This window comes from Emydura macquarii, unplaced genomic scaffold (genome assembly GCF_026122565.2).
Source record: "Emydura macquarii macquarii isolate MOO-44397 ecotype Brisbane River unplaced genomic scaffold, CSIRO-AGI_Emac_v2 contig_968, whole genome shotgun sequence".
Classification (NCBI taxonomy): Eukaryota; Metazoa; Chordata; order Testudines; family Chelidae; genus Emydura; species Emydura macquarii.
This window is the reverse complement of record NW_027131105.1, coordinates 5,999,252-6,015,781: the sequence shown is the minus strand read 5'-3', so window position 1 is coordinate 6,015,781 and position 16,530 is coordinate 5,999,252. Positions and strand designations below refer to the sequence as shown.

Here is a 16,530-nt window from a genome sequence, read left to right as displayed (position 1 = left end):
GTCCCTCCACTCAACCTTCTGCAACCCCTTCTTTTAGCCTCTATGGCTGTGCTGCAAACCATTCTAGAACCCTTAGTTCTTTATGACCCCAGCACCTTGATTCCTGAATTCAAAACAATTCCTAGCCTGAGATGAGGTCACACCATAGCTACAAACAGCCTTCAGCCTGCTTCCTGGAGCAAATCACCCCTTTCCAGCACCATGGTCAATAGCAGAATTACCAAGCAGCTGGTCCTTACACCTAGAATGGGATGGGGAGGCATGAGCTGGAAGGATCCCTTTGTTACTGTCACTTTCCCCAGCAAAGTAATCTTCACCACTGCCTCCCTCCTGCTGCTGCTGGTGCACATGGGCATCTTCGGGGGAGACCTCTACCACTTCACGGTGACCCAGCAGTTCAATCTCATGAGCTTCCATGGCACCACAGTACTGCTGGTAAGGGATTGCTCCTTGCAACTTGGCCTAGAGGTTCAGGCGCTAGCCAGGTACTTTGGATACCTGTTTTCTTCTCCAAGCTCTGCCACAGACTCTCTGTGTGACTGCAGCAAGCCACTTCATCTCAGAAGTGGGGATAACCCATCCCTACTGGACAGGGATCTATAAGCTCTGGCCATTCCTACACCCCTAAGAGTGTTGTGAGGCTAAATGCAGTTGAAGACCAAAAGATGGCTATCACATGCGGGAGCGAGGAAGACAGCATTAGGACTCCTGGATTCTAGTCCCATCTCTGGGCAGGAGCAGTAAGACATTTAGGAGTGAAGTGGGGTCTAGCAAATTAGCACTGGGGAGTGACAAGAGGATGGAAGGGTCCTGACCATCTCCTTTTGCACTGGTCTCTGCAGGTGTCCCACGTGATCAGCTTTTACTGGGCCTTGTTTGGAACATTTTACACCTTAGAAGCTAACGACAAAGTTCTCAAGGGGTTCGCCCTGACCTCGCTGGGTAAGTGATTCCAGCCAGATGCCTGAGCTAATGGGTGTTCACAGTGAGGGCAACAGGGAAAGCTTAGCTGAGTCTAACCAGTTTAAGTGGTTGGGGGAGAGATGGGAGTCAGGACTACTGGGTTCTAGCCTCAACTCTGAGTGAGGAGCGTGTTCTTGTGGAAGCACATTCCAAAGCCAGCAGACAGCCCAAGTTTGTGTGGGACATGGCAGCTGGGATTTAGGCTCCTCAGCTCAGAAGCAAGACTCAAAAACCACACAGGGGCACAAGCCATGGGACCCATGTACATGAGGGCAAATGTGTGGCCACCCAATTGCTCGGGGAGGACTCAGCCCCTTCTCCCCCAGCTGTTTAGCTGCTACTCTGGTCCAGATGTAAAGGGAAGTTGTAAACCCCTCCCCTTGACCAGGGCTCTGACTATCTCCTCTAGTGATGAACTTCGCCCTCTTCGTGGGCCGCTTCTGCCTGGACTACATGACTATCGAATACAGGGAGGAGATTTACTGAGCCCCAGCCTGGCCTTGTGCAAAGCAGCCCTGGAGAGAGGTGCACATGCAGCATTCACCCCCAAATCTTTCAGAATTAGGAAGTGGGGAAAGAAGGGGGCAGTAACACAACTCAGCTGTAGCCAAAATCAAGTTTAATAACAATACAGAATATTGCTGTAGTGTTAGAGACGGTGTCTTTCATTAGTCATGTCAGCTGCCCCAGCCTTGGGTGGGAGCAAGATAGTCATTACAGCCAGGATCTTTCCCCCCGCACCTCTAACGGCCACTCAACAGCTCATGTGGCTAACCGTCCATGGGAGCACACGAGGGCTACAGGGCTCATCCCATTTCAGAGCAATGGCCCATCACCCCAACCCCCACCCCTGACCATAGGATCATGCTAACGGGCCTGGCCCCGATCCAAGTCTCTGGCTCATGCTGGAACCAACACAAGAGAGGGAGAAAGGTTCAGATTCCACCTGCTCCCTCCCCCACCATGAACAGCCACCAGCCACTGGGGCAGCACACAGGACTTACGTTCACACCTCTCATTTCCACTGGCAGCGGCTTGTGAGGAAGGTGACGTTTTCCCTCTCCTGCCTTCCAGGCTACATCTCATGCCACCTCCCCCACCCCAGTGCCAGCAGATCCAGAAAGCCATTAGCATAAAGGGGTGGGAGGGGAGGTTGCAAAACAGCAGATTTGCACTAAGCCCAGCCAAAGTGCCGGAGGCAGGAAAGCAGATGGATAGGAGGCAATGGTCATTTTTTTGGGCCGGTGGGGATGAGTGGGGAAGCCATGGTGTAGCAGAAGGGCTTAGAACCAGAGAGCTCCATAGCACTTTGAGGCTACAGGGATTGGTCCATCAAATATGGGATGGGTTTTACAAGGGAAGCAGAGGCTGCCCAGGATGGGAGATTGGGAGAGGGGAACAAATGAGCCCTCTGCCCTTTCAAACACCTGCATTAAGACACTGTGTTCTCACCCACTGAGACAGAGTGGGCAGGCAAGTTCCAGGTGATGGGCAGCTGAGAGGCCTGGGGGCTCACACGGCTCCTAGGGAAGGGCATTCAGGTCCAGGGTTTAAGGAGCCAGATGCCAATTTCAGAAGGGGTAAGGGAGCAGGGCTGTAATGCCAAGGAGTTCACACTTCTAAGAAAGTGCAGGGTATTTGCCCCTCAGTGCTGCTAACAACCAGCTCTTCTGCAGGCAGGAATAGAGATGCCCAATTTCCCTGCACATACACCACCAGCAGTGCTGCTGTTTACAGTGTGGGGAAACTGAGACATGGGGCAGGGAAGCACTCACCTGATGATGCACAGCAAGGACAGCAGCAGTCAGGAACAGAAGTCAGGAATCCTGGCTCCCAATCTCCCCGCTCTGACTAATAGATCACACTTTCCTTGTGGGCTGGGAATAGAACCAGGAATCCTGGCTTCCTTTCCCATGCTGCCTCTCACCTGCCCCCAGTCCTTGAACACACCCACACTAGCAGGACTAGTCCTCCCTGATCACCAGTGCTTGAAGCTTCCCTCTTCCCTGGCTCATTCCAAAGCTGAACAGCTACAGTGGCTGATTGTCAGCAGGAGCATGTAGTGGCTGCAGGGCTCATTCCGGCCCACCTCGGGGCCCCAATCCATAGCTGTACAAGTCCCCCCTTCCCTCCCAATCCTGCTCCGCCCCATCCCCCCTAGATATTTGAGTCTCATTTTTAAAAGAGGCCAAAGTCATTTCACCCCCTCTGGTCGGTTTCACATTTTGACTCTCAGAGGAGCTGACCCAGCAGTGTCCTGGCTGGAGGATCCCCCTTGGACTCCCCCTAGAGCTCCACTCTCAGCTGCCAGCCCTCAGCATCCCAGGCCATGCTTGGTGCTCAGGGAGGAGCCACCAGCTCAGTTCATTCCTGGCCCACCCGGATGTGGGGGTTGAACATGGGGTCCAGGTTGGGGTCATTGTCGGCCGAGGCCCGGCCCAGCTTTGACAGGATGATGATCAAGGTGAGGAAACTGATGCCGCCAATTAGGAGGATGATGACAAATCGCTGCATCAGGGATCGTGGCTGCTGCTTCCTGGATCCAGAGCGATTCCTGCCAGGGGGACTTGTTATTAGCATAAGAGTGGCAGTGCCCACAGTGCGATCGGGGCACACTAGGGCACGTGCATCGTTAGCTGTATTACACCAATACCTACAGGATCCAACCAAGGTCAGGGCCTTAGCATGGTTTCCACCCACCCGCCACTGACCACTTACTTTAGAAGCTGCGCAAACCAACTGAGCGTCGGCCGCCGGCGGTACTTGTCCTCATCGCAGTCGATTTGGGTGTCGGATGCCCTGCTGCCCCCACCCTCCCGGGTGTCGTAGACCTTCCGCGGTGTAGAAGTTGCTGGGGAGATGGGGAGTGTGGGAGTTTAGCACAGAGCCATAGGCACCAAGCATGGGGGGAGGGAGATACAGGCTTCCCCCCACCACAGAAAGGCAATCAGTTCTTTCCAGCCCTGTTGGCTGTGGTTAACCTAGAAGCCTTTGCCCATGAGTGATCTTGACCTCTAAGTGGGCTCCTGAACCAGACAGGATTGAATGGAAACAAGGACATGACACACACGAGTGCTACCGCACCCACAAGGTAGCCACTGGCTCCTCACTTCTTAGGGGCTATGTCCCACTCACTTGTAACCCCCCCGCCCCTCAACTGCTCACCTGCATTGAGGGTGATGGTCTCGTTGCTAACATTCCCCATGTCAATGACTGAGTGCTCCTCCTTCACGTCCCCATTTTTCACACCCTGCTGCGTGGAGGAGAGGCCAGGTGTAGCGCTGTAGGAATAGGATGACAGGGCACTTTGTTGGACGGCGTCCTCCAAGCTGGAGCCTGCAGCTGCTGCTGAGAAAAAGGGAGCAACATGAATCCAGTGTAGAATGGGGCAGCTTAAGATGGGTAGCTTCTATCTACAAAGCTGGGACAGCAAACTGTGACCCACTTGCTCCATGGTTCTCTCTATTGGAGACCCAACTAAAACGTATACCCTAGAACTGAAAGGTCTCATATCCCATTCCTCGATCCCCAAAAGCCAGCCAGTCTTCTCCTTCCATCACTGTAGAAGAGACAGCTGATGAAACTGGACTCCTCAGTCTCCTCCCAGGCAGCAGAGAGGTGGGGATTCTGGGCTTGCCATGCCCAATGGTCTCAGCCAGGGTGGAAGGAGGGAATACCAGGCTAGGTTAGCCGCTAGGTCTCATCTAGTGTGGTGAGAGTCGGGAAGGTGGTTACCCGGCTAGAGGACCCATGTGCCAGCATCAGTGGAGCCATTCCTACATCCATAGCCCAGCAGCACTCACCAGAGAAGCTAGACCAGTCAGTGTAATCTGTTGTATCAGGAGACTCAGTTTCCTGAATGGTTTCAGCCTCATCAATCTGAAGAGAACAGAGGAAAACTGCATCAGACTTTGGACACCTAAGCAAACTCTGCCCCATCAGCTCAGCCAATCCCAGATAGTGACTACTGCTAAAGCCTAAAGATAGATCAAAGCTGGTGTCCCTTCTGGCCTTCACCCCTCTCTCCCCCTGCCCCGAGAAGGGAAAAGCCCCATCTCCTGCTAGTGCAAGAACAGCAGTATCCATCCAGCTTGACTGTCCTCCTAGCTCCCATCTTGGAAACCCCCAGAGAGCCACAGAACAAGAGAAGAGCCTCATGGGTAATCTCTTACCAGTGGCAGCCCAAGCCCGGCCCGAGCCCAGTTCACAGTTGACAGTTTCTCTCGCAGCACTGAGGCCACCGGACTGACCAGGTTGACTGGGGGGAAGATGGGGCCCTTGCAACTGGGACATTGGTAGCCAGCTGGGGCCGTGTTCTTTGGGAGCTGGTTTGCCATCTCGTTGAGACATGACCAGTGAAACAGATCTGCAAAGGTGAAGGGCATGGAATGTCTTTAAGTAAAGGATCTAGATCAGTGAGTCCCCAGATGCTTCCGAGTCAGATCTATTTCACAAGCATGTCCCCCTCCTGTTAGCCCCCAGGGGCAGCACAACTGCTGGAAAGTGAACTGGAGACCATTCTGCCATAGGCATTGGATTCATCCACTCAAGTTCTCATAATTGCAGGATTCATCCATTCTCCAAGGCCAGTTGGCACTTATGTGGGGTAAGAGGGTGGGAGAGCAGCACCTGTGTTTAGAGAGACCCAGTCTGATGTAGAAGCTACAAAAACAGAGCAAACAGCAGGCCCATAATGCCATTTTGGCAATCACTTTTCTGACCCAAGTTTTAAATTTGCTTTAAAAAAAAAAATCAGATTTTGGGGGCCAGGTCTATTACTTGCTAATGAAAAGAAAAACCAAGCAAAGCTCTTGAAATGCTCCCAAAGCTATCGCTAAAAGCATCTCACCGTAACACACAAGCCGGGCAGTATCTTTGCTGGACAGGAGGATGTTGCAAAGACGACAGTTAGGGTTGTAATCACTGTCCTGAAGCCACTGGAGATAGGACTGAACAATGCACTGGAAGATACAGGAGGTTAGTGAGAGAAAGCCCATAGCATGGATGAGGTGGGGGTTGTAACTGGAGGGACAACACAAGAAAAGACTTTAAATTTTAAGGCCAAAAGGGATTATTACTTTAGTCGAGTCTGAACTTCTGCCTAGTACAAGCCACAAAATTGCACCCAGTGATTCCTGCATCAAGCCCTTAACTTGTGCGTGAGCTGGAGTGTCTCTTGTAGAAAGGTGTCCAGTCATGACTTAAAGATTGCAAGGGACAGAGAATCCACCGCATCCCTAGGTATGAAGCATTTGCAGATGGAAACGTCCAGTGAGGTTCATTGGACAGGACCCTGGACAGAACTGTGTAAGGATCAGAGGAAATATGAGGAAGGTGTCCGTTGCTGAATATTAATGGGATGCACTTATCCAGGACTCATGACGCAGGAGGGGGGAAGACAGAACCAAGAATTCAGGTTGACATGGGGTGGGATAGGAGGTCATTGAGCAGAGAGGACTTTCAATTGCTACCCATCCAAGAGGGAAAAGACCTGTGTCCCATTCCCACCCTCCTGAGCCAGCCAGTCCCCGCGTCCCTGGGGTTAGATTGGAACTGATGACCTAGAGACTCCCATCCCCTACCAACAGCTGAAATGCCATTGCTCAGCACTAAGACTACAGCTGGGGTCCAGTTACCTTGGAATGGTTTGCGACGAGGCAGCTCTCACAGACATTCACTCGGTGCTCAAAACAGAAGAGGTTAGTGACTTTCCTCTTGGGGCATTTACACAACCCCATGGTGCTTCACTAATAACATAGCAGGAAAGAAAGCCCACTGAGTAAAATCAAAGCCCAGACCAACCCCACTCCCTGCACTGGGCTAGAACTCAGGAGTCTTGACTCCCCAACCCCGCCCCCCGCCTCTAATCACTAGACCCCACTCTCCTCCTGGCATCAGGGAGGAACCCAGGAGTCCTGGTTCCCACCCCCGCGCGCTCTAACCACTAGACCCCACTCCCCTCCCGGCACCATGGAGAAACCAGGGGCCTGGGTTTCCAACCACCCACGCGCGCTCTAACCACTAGACGCCACTCACCTCCCGGCACCAGGGAGGGAACCCAGGAATCCTGGCTCCCAGCCCCACATTACCCTCCCCCATCAGGGTCGCTGACACTCACCCACTCCTCTTACGACTAGGTTCGTCCGTTATTGCCACGTCTCTTCCGGGTAGGGTGCAGGCTGATGACGTTGGAACTAAGCGACTCCCGAGATCCCCCACCCCCCCCCGAACTCTCGGGAAAGGAGTGGGTTCGTTCGAAGTCTCGCGAGAAGTGACGAGAAGCCGCAGCTGGCGCGACACTGCAGTGGGGGCGGGTGATTTGAACGGGGCTGGCGGCGGTTTCCCTCCATCCCGCTTGGCGGGCGCGGAGCAGCCAGGCCCAGGGATGGCGGGCGGCGGCCAGAGGCGGACTCGGTCTGCGGGCGGCGGCCAGAGGCGGACCCGCTCTGCGGGCGCGGCCCCGGCCCCGGCGGGAAGCAAAGCTCGGGGCGGTGAGTGGGGGCGGGGCGGGGCGCAGCCGGGGGTATCTGGGGGGCGCTGGGGCGGGTCTGTGTTGGGGGGCGCTGGGTGGGGGTGTCTGGGGGGGCAGGGGTCTGTGTTGGGGGCGGGGTTTTCTGGGGGGTGGGGGCAGGGGTCTGTGTTGGGGGCGGGGTTTTCTGAGGGTCGCTGGGATGTGGGAGGGGTCTGGTCTGTGCTGGGCGCCGGTGCAGGTGCTGGGGAAGCAGCAGCCTGATGTCAACATTCACTCATTTTCCTGGCGAGTCTCTATAGGGCTCTGATATCTGGTGTTTCCATGGGGGGGGGCAGCAATTTCTCAGGGGGATCCAAGAGGAGCTGCTGGGGAGCAGGGCCCAAGGAGGGAGATATCACTCTCTGTGCGTGCATGAATTGGAGGGATGTCTCCCGGGGCCTGGAGGGCAGTCTCTGGAGAAGCAGGATGTGGGGAGGGGGCTCCAACTGGAAGGGTAGGATGCATAGGAATATCTCCCTCAGGTTGGAGGGCCCCTTGAGGTAGGATGCAGGACTGGAGGGTATTTCACAGCTTCCTTACATCTTACACCTATGAACAGGCAAACACCAGGCAGTGGGAAGGTACTGAGAGGCAGTTAAATGCCCCCACATTGGTAGTTTGGATGAAGGGGATTCCCCCATGCAGTGGGAACAACCAACTCTTGAACTTTTTCTCTTTCCTTCATTTTCAGACGCAGTCTCCCCTCCTCTGAGACCCAGGTCCGAGAGGATCTCAGGGTATCATACCAGGCGTGGCTCCCAGAGGAAACCTTTGGTGGAGAAGAAGATGGTGGGAAGTCCAGTGAGTAATAATGCCCCCCTGTTAGCACTGAATGTTCCCAAACCCAGCTGTTGGGAGGGTTTGGGATGGACTATACGAGCCCTGAAAAGCTAGACTTCCCATCCTGGAGAATTCAACAGGCTGTCAACCTTAAAGTCATCCTGAGTTGAGCCCGCAGTCCAGAAGCATCTCCCACTCAGAAGTCCTGTAGTGTGATAGTCGTTATCTGCTCACCCAAGGCAATGTCCAGTGTGAACTGTTCCCTGTTTGTTTGGATTATAAGCTCTGCGGCGCAGGTGTCTTCCTGAAGTGGTTTGTTTGTACAGTGGTGAATCTGCTCCTTATTATTGCAAGGCAAAGGGCTGCAAACTTGCTTTTTGCTGTGCTTTGCAAAGGACAAGGCCTTTCCTTGGCCATCAGAAGAGAAGGGATTTAGCTGCAGCATCCATTAAAAAAAGAGTGGATTGGGCAATCACCCAAAAAGTGTCGGTGTGTGGCAATATGAAGGCTGTCTAGAGCGTAAGCTCTTTGCATGCTACTGGAGTTTCACGAATAATGGGCCTGGATGTGGGCTTAATTGTTGGCACTTTAGAAACCACGTGTAATACAGCAGAATCTCAGAGTTACGAACACTTGGGAATGGAGGTTGTTTGTAACTCTGAACAAAACATTACGGTTGTTCTTTCAAAAGTTTACATCTGAACGTTAACTTTTTATACATTTTACTATGCGGATGACAAGTGCTGCTTTTAACCATCTCAATTTAAATGAAGCAAGCACAGAAACAGTTTTCTTATCTTGTTAAATCTTTTTTAAATTTTTTAAATTTATTTTTTTAGTAGTTTACGTTTAACCAAGTTCAGCAAGACTCAAACTTGTGAAAACCAGGAAATACACAATTAACTTAAACGCTTGTGCAAACTTAACTCTGTCCCCTGGTGCTGGCAATAGCCATCACTATCTGCCTGCAACTGTGTTGGGTGCAGCTGTATTGAATGATGGAGGAAAAAGTTGTAAGTGATGTGATCTGAGGGGGGCTGTGGCATTGTCCTTGCCACACGGTCACGCTGTTGCTATGTGGTTCCTATGTGCCTCCCTATACACTTGGTTGTAGTAGAACGGGGATAGTGATCATGTTTCGAAATACTCAGCTCATGTAGTTGCTAACGAGTGATGAGAGTAATCTCAGACGTGTTCTGTGTCCAAAGAATTTAACAGCATTTTTACCTTCATGATGGTTGTGAGAGTTGAGCACTCATGAGCAGTGACAAATCATATGGCGAAGGCACCTGGTTTCAAAGTGAAACTCACCAATACCCTCTTTTACTTTACTGTCACAATTTACTGTTTGTTCAAGTGCCATGTGTGCCCAGACTCTGCTCATGAATTTCAGGGGCATAGTGTGGCAGAAGCGTTATATCATTGATGTATACAGGTATCCAGCAGGCAAGATTGGTCCAGTTAAAAGCAAAAAATAGCGATAACTTCTCTACAGTCACCACAAGCTGCAGGTCCCTTTTGCTTTCACATTCTGCTCTAATGAAACACGTTAGGATATCAACCATTTCAAGGTAATCCTAGAATGCAAAGGTTTGGGAAGTTGCTGTTCCAAAGCTGTGGAATCTGTGCAGGAGATTAGTTTAGAGATTCAACAAAACCCTGAAGGCAAAGCTACCGAGATTTGTGTCCTTTGATCCCAAGCATTGGGGAACAACTACTTCCTTCCCTTTGGCCCACCATAAGGGAGATGCCATCTCTCCCTTCGAACTGTTATTTAGCAACAACCTCGAGGGATAATGGATCTCCTGTGTGAGGGCTGGAAGAAACAGGAACTGAGGGCATCCAGTGTGGCCCAAGATGTTCTCTAGTTCAGGGAGTTCCTCCAGAGGGTTTTGCTCACTAAAACCTGTTGGGGGCCCAGCAAGTGCAAGGACAAACATACAATCCGGGTGCATGCGAACACATCTTCCAGCCCAGTGATCGTGTACAAGTTACTACTCCCCAGCACGGAATCCAAGTGGCTAGCCAGATGGAAAGGGTGGTTCATCAGCTGGGCCCTGTAGACTGTGAGGTGCATCTGCCCAGGAGGTGGAAAGAAACCAGGGTCTACAGTGTGAATCTGCTGAAGCCTTGGAAAACCAGGGAAGGGATGTTGATCATGCTTTACCCACCAAAAGCTGAATTGAGACTTCAAGCGTCCATTCACCCATAGCCAGCACACGTGCGGAGAGACACTGAACTCTTACCTGAACAAAGAGCCCAGATTTTATCATCACTGAGGCCATTCCCAGTGTATTCTCCCCTGCACCTGACTAGACTCAGCTGGTACACCATCACATCAAGATGGTCCCAGGACAGCAGTTTAGAGACCCCTTACACCAGAAGATGTGGGAGACAGTCCAGGAGGAGTTGCAGGCTATGTTGGACCTGGGGGTGTTTGGGGAGTCCCAAAGAGACTGATGAGGTCCCATTGTCCTTGTCTCAAAATGTGATGATTCACGCACTTCTGTATAGACTTACAAAAAGTGAATGCCATCTCAAAGTTTGCCACATACTGATACCGTGGGTGGATGAGCTACTGGAACATTTAGGGTCCTCCAGCTATATCAGTATGATAGATTTTACAAAGGGGTATTGGCAAATCCCCCTTCTCTCCCTAATCACAAGAAAAAACAACCTTCTTGACTGAATCCCTTTGGGCTCTCCTACTTCCAGACAATGCCCTTTGGTTTACACAGAGCAGTAGCAATGTTTCAGCACGTAACAGACGAGGTGCTCAGGCCCCATCAGCTGTATGCCGCTACATATTAGCTACAACTGGGCTCACCAGTGACAAGTACAAGCCACCCTCCATCCTTGGCTGAAGTAGGTCTCAGCCAATCTGGCCAAATGCACATTGGCAAATCAAAGTGTTGTTTACCTGGGTGATAATATGGGATGAGCCAATTTAGGCCACTAGTTAGCAAAGTGCAGGCACTGTTGGTCTATCTTATTTCTTGAACAAAAAAACAGATAAGACTCTTTCTTGGACTAGCAGGCAATTTGTCCCTTGTTTCACCACCATTGTTTCCCCTCTGATGGACCTAACAGAAGGTGGTAGTTTGAAAAGGGGCCGCTGGAACGGCAGTTGTGAGAATGCCTTTAATGTGGCTGTGCTGGGAACCAGTTCTCTCCCAAAGTGGTTGATTTTAGCCTACTCCATGTTTGAAAAGGAAATGCAAGCAGTCAAATGGGCATAGAATCCCTTAGGAATTATTATCTGGGTAACCCCTTTTCCCTTGTTATGGACCATGCCTCCCTCTAAACGTGATGAAAGATGAGCCTGCACATTATGGGGTGGGAGTTAGCTCTCCAATGCTATACTTTTAGCATACAACATTGTGCTGGAGCAAAACCACAGCAATGCGGATGTCTTTTTGCAGGTCGTGGGGATTGGATGGTGGGGGACTTGGGATCCTGAGGGGAGGGGTTGATGGAGCAGCTCTGGCCCACCTTTTAGGCCTGGAGAGGGACGGCACCTTAAGAGGGAGAATCCAAGCCTAGTGCAAAATATCACTCAACACTCCCTAGCTCCACAGAGCAGGGGATGGGGGAGGAGACGGTGATGCTGTCTGGGGGTATCCAAGGTAGCAAGGTGCCTCACAACCAGCTCCCAAACTCCACCAGCAACACAGGCCCTCCCCTCTGGCCTTGCAGGCCCAGCTGTCCCTCTGCAGGCTAGCGATAGCATGTCCCAGCCTGTGAGCACTCTGATGGATACTCACAGTAGAAACAGTACAACCTCCCCGCCACACCCCTCATCTCTGATCACGGCAGCACTGAACACACAGCACTTCGATATGTTTATTGTGAAATCAAGTACATTTATTTAACAAAGAACAGAGGTGCAAGTAGAATTATTGGAAACAAATGGTTACATATAAAATCATAACATGTTCTAGAGCCTAGACTTAACAAGATATTTTCCTGTCTTGGAGAATATCGCTCACCCAAGACCCTCCTTTTATAAGACAGCCTGCTGTGAGTTTGCCTGCTAGATGAAGGCTTCAGTGTGTTCGTGTGCACCCTGAGATAGCCCAGAACAATCCTTTGTCCTTATTCAGAAACAGGACATCCCCCTGTTATTTGTTTCATCCTGTAGTTTTTCTCTCATAGATTTCATGGTCTTTCCATTTGCACTTGGCTCAGTATGCAAATAGGAATATGGGGGTCTGGCCTACTCAAGGTGTGTCACCTCCTGGTGATCTGCCTTAACTCAACAGTATAATTTTTAATATAGATACAATATGCTGCCAGTGGGCTACAGGCTGTTGGTAGCGACTTCACATGCCACCCTTTGGTGAAGTACTATGCAGCTATCTGACTCGGGGATCCCAATAAAGCCCTAGGCACACCCTGTGCCTGCTGCTGGTCCACACCACGTGGTCCTTGAGTCACAATCTCCCCTCCCCCCTGTAGGATCAGCCACTACTGGCTAAGAACCCTCTTGTCTACACGGTGCATCCACCACTACACTTTCCTTGCCCTTAATATGTACACTTGCCATATATAATTTTTGGTGCAGGACACAGGCCAGTTAACAGTGGACTGGGCTTTTAAATTGTGATACCTCCATCACTGTGATCCACTTTTAGCCTGTTTATGTGCACAGTTTGAGGTGCTGCCTTTCTGCTGGGCCTGTCTACATTGTAAGTAATGTGATTATTAACCCTTTCTACTACCTCAAAAGGCAAAGGCCCCCATGAGCTGTTTTGCATTTTGTACCTTTTTACGGGGAGGGGGTGTGTCTAGTACCTTGTACTACATCCCTCCCATGAAATGAAAATTAAACCCTCCCTGCACATATTCAGTCGCCGGTTTCCCCCTCTCTGCACCACCTTCCCAATGACCTTCTGCTATACTGGGGGAGAAGTCATCAAAACAGCAAACCTATAGATTCTTGGGCCACCTCATGGTATGCCAACGAATAGGGTAAGTGTACATCCCTAGCATAGATTTTTAGGATGCAGTTGAACCTGTCAATCCATTTGTTTCTGATTCCCCAGGACTTGTTTTCCCTGTTCTCTATGTCTGGGGCACTATGGAGGCTGGCCTCCCTTAGGCTCCCCAGAGCAGTCATCAGTAAGTAAAGTCTTAGAGTCCCACCAGCAAAACCACATCTGTAGCCTTCCCATGCTAATTCAATTGGGGGCGGCTGGCTAAAGACACCATGGTTCTGTTTGAGGGTTACCGGGAGGTGTCTTTTCTCAAAATGGTTCTGGATGACATAGGTGTTTTGTTGCACTTTTTTTTAAGTGTGTGGTGTCTTCATGGGAGGCCAATGCCAGGCTGGTTCCCTAACCCTGCACCACAGTTCTTGATGCTTGTCATAGGGGATAGTCTCCTGTCAGTTTTTCCAGCTGTGATTTCCCATCCTGTTGATTTGCCCCTTACCCCAAACAAACAAGTGGAAAACCATAACCTGTTTCCAAGCAGCTCACTGAGTAGTAACTAGCTTAGCACAGGATGCACAGATTACCTCCTTATGATGTTTGTGGGGTATGGGAGCCTAGACTTCATTAACATGATGCCATCCTGTCTGGCTCTCTTAAAAGCCTTGCACAGCTTTTCATGAGACTGTCTCGAAGATAACCCTTTGTCTCACTTAACAAACAGGACATCCCCTGCTATTTGGGAAAACCACACTACAGATGACACAATCTTTCAAGGGGCACTTGGTGCACCTCTCTAGATGAAGGTAACCTGCTTTTAGTGCAGTAGCAGACCTGATGGACCCTTGAGAAGAGGTGCTGTTGCACCCAGAAAGCACCCTATAATAAAAACTCTACATTGCCTGGCCACAGGAGCATTACACTTAGCCTACTTCATAGAAAACATACCCTCTCAATGACGTTACAGTGCACACAGATGGACGGGTCCTAGTAGCTGTTACCAGCTCCCAGGAGCAGAATTAAGGAACTAAGCTGTGTTGCCTGATTTCCTGGCATGCCAACTTACACAGCCTTCAGCTTTTTTGGGGTGGGCCCCCACTGTAGTTGCAGTGCAGTAAAGTTTGAGCACTTGTATAGACTTCCCTCCTTTAAACCCAGGATTCTGAGTTCTTTTTTGCTCTGTCTTCATACATCCCTAGGTACAACTGCAATGCAAGTAATGCATAATAAGTCTTGCCCCTTTTATCCCATTCATGCAGCTTCCAGCTCCAGTGGTGAAGCGATCCATCATGGTGAAAAAGATCATACCCCGAAAGCAGCAGGTCTGTATGCAAACTGACATCTGCTTTGATTACTCAGCCCAAGTTTGGTTATGGAGGGATATACCTCTCCATTGTAAAGAAGCCCCCCCATCATCAGCAAGTAATTAGGAACGGTCATACTGCTAACCCCACTAGTCCCTGTTCTTTTCCCAGTGCTGGGATAAACACATACTAAAGTGAGACAGTAAGAGATGGAGAATCCACCATTTCCCTTCAGAGTTTCTTCCAGTTAATCATCTTCATATTTCCAGCACAGCACACTGATGCCACTGTCCCACTTCTCTGGTTGTGGATGAAGTCTGTGTGCAGATCTAGCAAAGGGCAACAAAGAGAGCCACAGGTTGATAATACACTAACTGTGCACTCCCAGGGTGAAAAAAGATGCTAATATATTGTATTAGCTTAATTACTAGGCTTTGAACTCTTAAAGCAAAGCTGGGCTGAACTACATCCCAAGTTTTTCTTTCTGTGCAGATCTCCCCTAAGGCAGACAAGGAGAACATCTCAGTGGACAGCGGTGAGGCGGAACGGTTTGGTAGCACTGATGCTAACCCAGTCTCAACATCATCTCTCCCTGTCAATGCTTCAGGCACTGTGGAATTGGTGACACCTGGCCTGTCTCCACTTCATTGCATCAATGCAGGCAACTCTCCTGCTCAGGAGAAGAGTGACATGTCAATGAAAGTGCGCCGCTCCTACAGCCGCCTGGATGCCTCCTTCAGGCACTGTGCTGCTGAGCTCTCCGCCACTTCCACACCCCTTTTTGGCTTTGAGAAGCTCCTGGTGCCTGACGGCTCTCCAGTGGGCAAGGGTGCCCCATCTTGCAAGTTAGCAGTGGTGGCGCGCTCTACTGCTGCCGAGGAATTGGACACAAACATTCCTGGTATCTCCTTTGCTAGAGAGAAGCGGAAGAAAAGGAGGGTGCCCCAGATAGATGTGAGTGGTGGGTTGGTGCTTGGATGGGGAAATGAGATTGGGAATTCTGTGATATATCCACTTCTTACAACTTTATTCCCTCCCCTCTAGAAATCTGAACTGGATGAGTGGGCTGCGCAAATGAATGCACAGTTTGAAGAAGCAGAGCAGTTCAATCTGCTTGTGGAATGAAGGGTCTCTCCACTGTCTGCTCAGGACTTACAGTAACATTTTCATTTTCTAATAAAACGGTATCTGACACAGCAGGGCTCATGTGAATTATTCTGTTGTGGCCTGTTCCTGTTTACTGGAAATCCCGCACTCACCGGAGGGGAGACACTCGTTTATTTTCTCAAGGACAAGCTTTCTGGGTCACAGGCTGGAGAAAGGAGCTCTGACCCGTCCATAAAACTAAACCGTGCAACCTCACTCCTCAGCAATGTAGCTCAACACTGTGAAGTGTTCAGCCACAAGGGCTGGGGGGGAAGGGGTTGTTAACAATCACCCCCTTAACAAAGGCTGTACAAATTACAATTTCATACTGAGCAAACTTGTTTCTAGGTCCTGTCATCACTGGTTTCCCAGCACAACGTGGGGTGTGGAGGAAAAGCTTAGTTAGTAACGCTGTGACCTGCGCTGCCCTCCCCAGTGAGGCTGATGTATCAAATACAAATACCGCCCTTCCAGTTCCATTATAGAGTAACGCCAAGAACCCCTGCCCCACAGCTGCTGTCTGCGCCTCACCCCAGCTGCTCTTGCCCCAGGCTGTCCAGCCGCTGCCGCCCGTGAACACAGGGAGAGACGCCCAGCCCGCCGCCCAGGAGCCGGAGACGCAGCCACCCGCCTCCTGCCGTCCTTTGCTCCGGTTGTCTCGCAGCCGCTGCTCACTCGCACGAACGCCGCTTCCATACCCAGCCCACGCCGCCCCATTGGCTCCAGACATGGCCAATAGGAGACTTCCCCTGTCCTGTTTTAAGGCGCATGCGCGGACCAGGTAGTCACGCTCCAAAGCGTTCGCATGTTTCTCCTGTCTGACGCCGCCAGAGGGCAGCAAAGAGACGGCGCGTCAGGAGCTGCGATGGCCTGGGCTGCGGGTAGCGGAGTGGGG

The 16,530-nt window shown here is 51.0% G+C and overlaps 3 protein-coding genes across 6 annotated transcripts; 2 read left to right on the top strand and 1 right to left on the bottom strand.

Moving 5' to 3' along the window:
• The first annotated feature begins 106 nt into the window (after positions 1-106).
• On the top strand, positions 107-1,507 carry TMEM262 (transmembrane protein 262). The gene is made up of 3 exons (XM_067543960.1): positions 107-435; positions 843-942; positions 1,373-1,507. The coding sequence occupies exons 1-3, from the start codon at positions 202-204 to the stop codon at positions 1,447-1,449; spliced, it is 411 nt and encodes a 136-aa protein (XP_067400061.1). The 5' UTR covers positions 107-201; the 3' UTR covers positions 1,450-1,507.
• A 58-nt stretch (positions 1,508-1,565) lies between these two features.
• On the bottom strand, positions 1,566-7,135 carry ZFPL1 (zinc finger protein like 1). Of its 3 annotated transcripts, none has more exons than XM_067543957.1 (8): positions 7,082-7,135; positions 6,600-6,710; positions 5,813-5,924; positions 5,136-5,329; positions 4,767-4,842; positions 4,129-4,311; positions 3,682-3,814; positions 1,566-3,517 (listed from the first exon to the last, which is right to left on the bottom strand). In XM_067543957.1, the coding sequence occupies exons 2-8, from the start codon at positions 6,699-6,701 to the stop codon at positions 3,328-3,330; spliced, it is 990 nt and encodes a 329-aa protein (XP_067400058.1). In that variant the 5' UTR covers positions 6,702-6,710; positions 7,082-7,135; the 3' UTR covers positions 1,566-3,327. The 3 variants fall into 3 exon arrangements, with proteins under 3 accessions (XP_067400058.1, XP_067400060.1, XP_067400059.1); XM_067543959.1 differs by having other exon boundaries at positions 4,129-4,308; XM_067543958.1 differs by lacking the exon at positions 7,082-7,135 and adding an exon at positions 7,000-7,061.
• A 111-nt stretch (positions 7,136-7,246) lies between these two features.
• Positions 7,247-15,683, top strand: CDCA5 (cell division cycle associated 5). 2 transcript variants are annotated; one of them, XM_067544437.1, is made up of 6 exons: positions 7,249-7,368; positions 7,399-7,454; positions 8,166-8,275; positions 14,445-14,507; positions 14,982-15,443; positions 15,534-15,683. In XM_067544437.1, the coding sequence occupies exons 1-6, from the start codon at positions 7,349-7,351 to the stop codon at positions 15,612-15,614; spliced, it is 792 nt and encodes a 263-aa protein (XP_067400538.1). In that variant the 5' UTR covers positions 7,249-7,348; the 3' UTR covers positions 15,615-15,683. The 2 variants fall into 2 exon arrangements, with proteins under 2 accessions (XP_067400537.1, XP_067400538.1); XM_067544436.1 differs by having other exon boundaries at positions 7,247-7,454.
• Positions 15,684-16,530: the final 847 nt, after the last annotated feature.

Coding starts and splice junctions, on each gene's coding strand:
- TMEM262 (XM_067543960.1), top strand. CDS start 202: ATGGTCAATAGCAGAATTACCAAGCAGCTGGTCCTTACACCTAGAATG. Junction 436..842: donor ATGGCACCACAGTACTGCTG/GTAAGGGATTGC, acceptor TGGTCTCTGCAG/GTGTCCCACGTGATCAGCTT. Junction 943..1,372: donor GTTCGCCCTGACCTCGCTGG/GTAAGTGATTCC, acceptor TATCTCCTCTAG/TGATGAACTTCGCCCTCTTC.
- ZFPL1 (XM_067543957.1), bottom strand. CDS start 6,701: ATGGGGTTGTGTAAATGCCCCAAGAGGAAAGTCACTAACCTCTTCTGT. Junction 5,925..6,599: donor TCGTCGCAAACCATTCCAAG/GTAACTGGACCC, acceptor TGTATCTTCCAG/TGCATTGTTCAGTCCTATCT. Junction 5,330..5,812: donor TGCCCGGCTTGTGTGTTACG/GTGAGATGCTTT, acceptor TCACCTTTGCAG/ATCTGTTTCACTGGTCATGT.
- CDCA5 (XM_067544436.1), top strand. CDS start 7,349: ATGGCGGGCGGCGGCCAGAGGCGGACTCGGTCTGCGGGCGGCGGCCAG. Junction 7,455..8,165: donor GGGAAGCAAAGCTCGGGGCG/GTGAGTGGGGGC, acceptor CTTCATTTTCAG/ACGCAGTCTCCCCTCCTCTG. Junction 8,276..14,444: donor AGAAGATGGTGGGAAGTCCA/GTGAGTAATAAT, acceptor CCATTCATGCAG/CTTCCAGCTCCAGTGGTGAA.